Raw genomic sequence first — 7,261 nt, forward strand, 5'->3', positions numbered from 1 at the left:
TAGCTCATTTTTTTGTAGCTATTTTAAGCAATGTTGTTACATCTGCAAAAAAATCGATTATCTACTTCACTGAAATTCAGACTTCTATATTTTTGACAATTCAGAAAGTTAATTAAGTACATTTAGTTGAGCATCGTAATCAGCTACCAACAACGTTTTTCATTTAAACAGGAATGGATTTTGAATAACCGTGTGATTTGGCCAGCATTTGATTATGGTGCGATGAATTCTCCCAACGAAACTGGCTCCATGCATTTGGCATGGCATATGAATACAATTCATTGATGCATATCATGCTTTCATAAAATGTTCTTTATTTCCTTAGTTCTGTACATTGCTATTTCGACTAAAAGTTAGTGAAGAAGGATAAGGCTTAAAGACTTTAAACGAGCACCCTGACGATATTGTCACAGCAATTGTCAAAAATGGGCGAACTTCTGATTACGACACATTCATCACGTCTGAAATATTTTTGTGACGTCAGACAAATGTCATGCGGTCAATGAAATGAAGAATTATATAAAAAATATGAAAAAACATATCAATAAAATGTTTACTTGGAAGAACTTACCACTATTATTAATATATATATTCATGGAATTATATATTATGTGTTATAGCTGCCTTTTATAGCGATGGGATTGATGTGCCTGATGAACTGAGTGTAGACCGTACACAACGGCAATGGATATTTGACCGGTTACTCCCTCGTAACTGGCAATTGATTTGGAACTGATCATGTTCAATTAGCGACCCATATATTGATCATATAAAAACAATGAAAAAACCAAAAAAAAAGTAATTATAAAATATCAGTTCGCAAGTCATCATCCTTTCGCTTTTGGCAAAATTGCTCTAGTTTGATAGTGTGATTAATTCGTTAATTGCAAGAACATTTTCGACTGTGACAAGCATTTTCTATTCGGTAAAATAATTAAAATTTTATCAGACGCGTTATAGCCAGAGGTCGCTGCGAAAGAAATAACTTTAAATGCGTTTTATGCCTATCAATGCCATGCAATGCAATTGTTATTATATTCTTTTTTTGGAAGATTTATTCGAATAAACAGTTTCACTTAAAAGACATTCATTTGTTAAACATAAATATCCTAACAAACTTTGTATGATATACTGTAACCACGACCTGCGTAATACGTGTTTTACGAAGGTCGTGCTGTAGCCCACTTAGATCGTTCAACAAGGTGCAACCCTCAGTTAGAGCTTCATGATTCGAAATTTATTGAAATAAAAATGATAAAAGATGTTAAGAAAAGGGAATAGAATCAATAATTTAGTAGGAAGTTTTATATAAGTGGAACAATTTCAGGGCAATGTATATTAAAACTGTTTTGATTTTTCAGCGTAGAACGCCATCTGTCAACGCCTGTGAATGTCTGCTTGCAAGCTATATAGATGTCGACGTTTTCCCTTTCGTTTTCAGTAAATTTTACGAAATTTATCCTTCGTGTCTTCCTTTGAACCTTCAATTACAATTTCTCATTCGATAAAGGTTTTGAAAGAATTTTTCATTAAGAAGTTATGCATAAATAATTTAATATAATTATTCTTCATATTCATGGCTAAAATTACTACATCTGATACTGCATTTTGGCAGCACACAATTTTATGGAATGTAGATATATTTATATTTTCATATTTCTAAAATGAAATATATAATTTTACAGCCTGCATGTTTGTTTTTATTGTCAGATATTTGTTAGAAAAGCGGTTTTGTATAGCAAAGCGAATATGTTTTAGAAATATTATTCAGTCCAATTTTAAAAATAAACGCTTAATGAATTGCTAGGATATTCATCGTACAAAAAAGTCTATTCCAAAAGAATATCCTGAATCAAACAATAATGAAATTGAAATGTTTTTCAGTAAAGGTAAAAGGATCGATACTAAGCAAAAGGAGTTAATGCAAAAGACAGTTTTGTCTAGATTACTTTATTTGTTAGGACATTTATATTAAAATCAAGGGACATCTTTAAGCACTTAAATTATATTATCAAGGATATTTTCATAACAAAAAGTTACTCCCCTGCTTATTGTTGCATTCTTGAAGTGCAATTGTCTTGATATTTCTTCCCAGTTAATATAATATATAACTGGAATTGGAATATGCCTATGATACGACTGGCCGAACAGCGTTTGCCAGTTTCCTGCATAAAATTGGTGAAGTAGAATTGCCGCTATGTGAGCTCAGTTCCGCAAGCTCTTCAATCCTCACACGTTGCAAAAAAATGATACGATACATATACATACGAATAAAGATCATTTTAATTCTTGCGATGGTAATTTAAATAAACATAAAAGCAAATTTTTAAAAGCATTTGTAATGAATCATGCATTCATTTATTGCATAAATCATGACTTCATAGATAGCATTTTATCGAAGGTCTCTGGTCAATTTTTTTTCTAACTTTCCTTTTCTTGCTGCGACAAAAATTCCTCAAACATATAGGTTTCAATGAGCTACAGAAAAACATAACGGGAGTGAGAAAAAAAAAATGAGTAGAGAGTACATGTATTCGCAATATATATATATATATATATATATATATATATATATATATATATATATATATATATATATATATATATATATATATATATATTCACTTTAATCAAGCATTCTTCATAAATATTTGTAATTTTCTAATACGTAAGATCAATCCTGATCTTAGTTTCGTTTTCTCTGTTGAATAATTATTATACACCAAAAATGTAAGCCTTTTGTTTCTTTACTAACTTGACGACGTGATGAGTATTTCAACGGAGCACCTGGACTCGTAGTCATGTCTGGGCGTGGCAAAGGCGGTAAAGTTAAGAGAAAGAGCAAGACTCGTTCTAGCCGAGTAGGGCTTCAATCCCCTGTCGGTCGTATCCATCGACTTCTCCGAAAAGGCAATTATGCCGAACGTGTTGGAGCTGGAGCACCAGTGTACCTGGCTGCCGTGTTAGAATACTTAGCTGCTGAAGTGTTGGAGTTGGCTGGTAATGCCGCCAGAGACAACAAGAAAACTAGGATCATCCCTAGACATCTCCAACTCGCCATCCGAAACGACGAGGAGTTGAACAAACTCCTTTCCGGAGTAACTATTGCTTAGGGCGGTGTATTGCCTAACATTCAAGCTGTCTTGCTCCCCAAGAAAACCGAAAAGAAAGCCTAAATTAAGACTTTACAAGTTAAAAAAAAAGGCCCTTTTAAGGGCCAACAAATTATTAAGAATTAGCTACTGAACACTTGTAAAAATAAAAAAAGGGCAATATATTGAATTTTAAAAAAAAGTTATACATTGATTTTTTTTAATTTTAAATTTATTGATTTTTTTAAATTTATTGATTTTTTTAAAATTTATTACTTTTTTTAAATTTATTACTTTTTAATTTATAAACTGAATGAATTTCCATAATGCATTGTATGGAAGGGACTTCAGTTCGCTCTCCCTTTTTCTTTCCTTTTTTGGTGACGAATAACTTTCAGATATGAAATTTGACGCAGAAGAATTTCATCTTTTATTACGACGTCTTATTTAAGAAAAATTGATATTTTCTTTATTCCAGGTTTTAATTTACTCTTCCTTTTAACTTTTTTAAAACTTTTTTTTTTTTACTTTTTCTCAGAAAACACCAGATTTCCCCCTGTAATTCAGAATTTATAATAAAATTCAACATGCAGGTAACCGGAATGAGATTTTGTAAAATTGATGATAAAATTAATGGCCAGATGATTATTTAAAACGAGAGCAACTGAAGTGGCAAATGCTGCAATTATATTTCGGCTCTGTTTTTAAAAAGCAAAATATTAACCAATAGCATACTGAATTTAATAAGAATTCAATTTACAAAGGAAAAAAATTCAAAAAGTCATGTTGCTCTTTAATTTGCTAATTGTTATTAAATCTATAAAAACTTACACTTTTCAGAAAGGAAAAAAAAAAAAAAAAAAAAAAATCGTGATAAATTTCTACGTATAATAAATTTGTAACATGATATTACTATTTGCACTGCATAGGGTTTTTCTTTCCCGAAATGTTTTAAATAATTTTAATTAGTCAAAAAATTAAGCGAGATTTTAGATTTTTTTTTTTTTTTTTTTTTTTTTTTTTTGTAGAGAAAAGATTTTTACACCAATTTAAAGGAGTATAAGCAGTATTTTTAATGGTGCAAATTTAATTTTCGTGTACTTTTTTTTTTTTCTCGATTTGACTGTTAGCGTGTTTATAACTAACAATGTTTATGAAATGAATGATATCTCATTAAGTCGAAATTCTTCAACACTAATTCCGGAATATTTAGAATTTCTCCCGTAGAATAAGACATTTATCTAACCGTCGCTGATGCGCCGTATGTTGTTCAGTAGTTTACAGTTATAGGAAACATTCATCCAGTATAACTGAAAATAGTTTTAATGATTCACATACTTTTCATCACATACTTTTGTGTAACCGAAATAATTAAAGCATTAAGTACCTATTATAACATGCTGAAATTTCTTTCCATGTCATTAGGAAGTTTTAGTAACGAACACTAAGTGTTTATAATTATTGTTAAAACTCAGTTGAAATTTCAAAGAAAGGGACCAGTTAAGGGAAAGGCCAGTTAAAGCTATTGAACTGGCCTTTAAAGGTGAAGCTGAAGAATAAAGGTGAATTATCTGTGCATGTAATATTTAATCATAAAATTTCATAGATTTTTAATACAATGCTTTACTTGAAAAATGCGGAAAGTTGTTTTATCGTGCTTATTTCTTACCGTTGCTTTTATTTATTATTTCTGATAAATTGCTGGAGTAAGAAAAGGTCATAAAAGATGATATATTTGATGCTTCTGATTTAAACTCAACATATATAATATTAAAATTTTTGCCGCTGCTATTTATTTTCCTCCGTTGCTCTTTTCTGTTCAAATCGGGAGCTTTTATTTCCTCAAGAAAATGGCTTTTGACAAACAAGATGCAGTGACATTGGTGAAATGAAATATTGACAAGTAAGAATTATGCAAGAAACAAACATCTAAATAAATGATTTGTTTCAAAAAGATGCGTGAATTTTCATTTAATCTACCACTAAAAATTGATACTTAGGTTTCTTTGTATTTAAAGTAGCTTTTACACTGCAAGATACTAGCGGAAGGTTTGAAGTGCTTGCAGAACTGAGTGTAGACCGATAATAACGGCAATTTGCTTGACCGGTTTCGGATTCGTAACTGGCAATTTTCCTTTACAACAGATGTAAGGATTTGCGGTAAAATAACACAAAAAAATATTAAAAAAAAATAAAAATTATCAGTTAACAAGTCTTCAACCTTTCGCTTTTAGTGTTTACTAAATGCTTCAAAGATGATTTTTTAATATATATATATTATCTTTGCTGAATCGGGCAAGGGAGTAAATCTAGAGTACTATTATAATTGTGAAAATTTGGATGGATGGATAGATAGATATTTGTCAGTCAATCACGTCAGAACGGCTGAACAGAATTAGATGAAATTTAGCACAGAGGTAGATTATAGTCTGGAATAGGACATAGGCTACTATTTTTTCCGGTTAATTGAATGGTTAATTTTTTATTAATTAAAAACTAGCTTTCTCGCCAAAAATGTGAGGCCAAATCCCGCCAAAAATGAATAAGGCTTGTTTTTTTTTCTCCACTCTAATCAGGTTAGGCTTAACGTGTTTTCGACCGAATATTTCAAACGATTCTATTTATTTTCTTAGAGTTTGGTGCATTTGAAATTAAATATTGTTAATTAATCGATCTTTTGGATTCATTCTGAAGTACTTTTAAATTAAAATAAAACATGAATTAAGGATATTGAAAATATTTAATTTACCCCAACTGGCATAGAAAATTCACGCATGCGCACTGTGTTCTGATTGTTGACAATTATGTTTTCATTTTAATTGAAAGTTGAAAAATTATGTGTATTATACTGTTGTAGCTATCTCAATCTCGATCGATAAATAAAATAGACTTGACTTGATTTTAAAGAAACACAAGACTTGATTTCCTGATTTGTTTTATTTCAGGTATACTATGTAAATAAATTGATTTTAGGTTAGTTGAATGCTTTTGTAATTAAACTGCATTTATAGCTATACCACTATTATAAATGTGAAAGTTTGGATGGATGGATGGATGTTAGTCAATCACGCCAGAACGGCTGAGCAGAATTGGTTGAAATTTAGCTGAGAGATAGATTATAGTCTGGAATAGGACATAAGCTACTATTTATTCCGTTTAATTGAGTGGTTAATTGCTTATTAATTGAAAACTAACTTTCCCTGCAAAAATCGCCAAATGAGTAAAGCTTCAGGGTTGGTTTTTTTCCCCCACGCCAATGAGATTAGGCTTAACATGATTTTGACTATTATTTCAAACGATTCTGTTTATTTTCTTAGTGTTCGATACATTTAAAATGAAACATTGTTAATTAACCGATCTTTCGGATTCATTCTGAAGTACTTTTTAATTAAAATAAAACAGAATAAAGGAAATTAAAAATTTATAATCTATATTGCGTTACACCAACTGGCATAGAAAATTCATACATTTGTGTTGCCCCAATTGGCGTTGAAAATTCACGCAAGCGCAGGAGTAACAAAAGATAAAGCCATTGATTCTATAAATTCCAATCTATTTCCACGCGTACGAAGTCGCAGGTAAAAGCTAGTATTATATATTTTCTTTAGCGGCGCTTTTGAACTACTCAAAATTCTGAAAAAAGCTGACGTTCTGTAAAAATATTCCTAGTAATATAATACATTTATTGAAGAGAAATACCATAACTAATGGAAGAACTAATCTACCCGACTGAATTAATTACTCAATAGATGACAGCGTAGGGTTAGGGTTAGGCGTGGCATAAACGAACGCACATTTCTTTCATGAGCAAAGATCAGAAATGTTGAAAAAATTTATTAAACTTGTCCAGAATAGAGAATGAAATTTTTAAATAAATATTTTCAGTAGAGTTTTTGCTAGTCCTTCACCAGTTAGATTAGTTGCTTCAATAAAACGTATAAATGACTCATTTATAGTTAATCTTTTCTCTTCAAAATTTACATATCTAATAATGATTGAAATGTGTTACTTATAAGAAATATCAGGAGTACAATTCATTTAAATACTATAGTACATGGCTGCTTTTATATCGTGTTTAATTTTGCTAAGCACTTCATTTCCTTACGCAGAAATAATTTTTACTTGTGACCTATTTTTAGAATTGATTATTTTGTTTATATGATCTATTA

General features: G+C 30.3%; 1 protein-coding gene across 1 annotated transcript; it reads left to right on the forward strand.

The window, feature by feature from the left end:
* Positions 1–2,801: 2,801 nt before the first annotated feature.
* LOC129957025 (histone H2A-like) lies at positions 2,802–3,113 on the forward strand. Its single transcript, XM_056069134.1, has one exon. It carries the CDS (start codon positions 2,802–2,804, stop codon positions 3,111–3,113), a length of 312 nt encoding a protein of 103 aa, XP_055925109.1.
* Positions 3,114–7,261: the final 4,148 nt, after the last annotated feature.

The sequence above is a fragment of the Argiope bruennichi genome, chromosome 11 (assembly GCF_947563725.1).
Source record: "Argiope bruennichi chromosome 11, qqArgBrue1.1, whole genome shotgun sequence".
Lineage (NCBI taxonomy): Eukaryota > Metazoa > Arthropoda > Arachnida > Araneae > Araneidae > Argiope > Argiope bruennichi.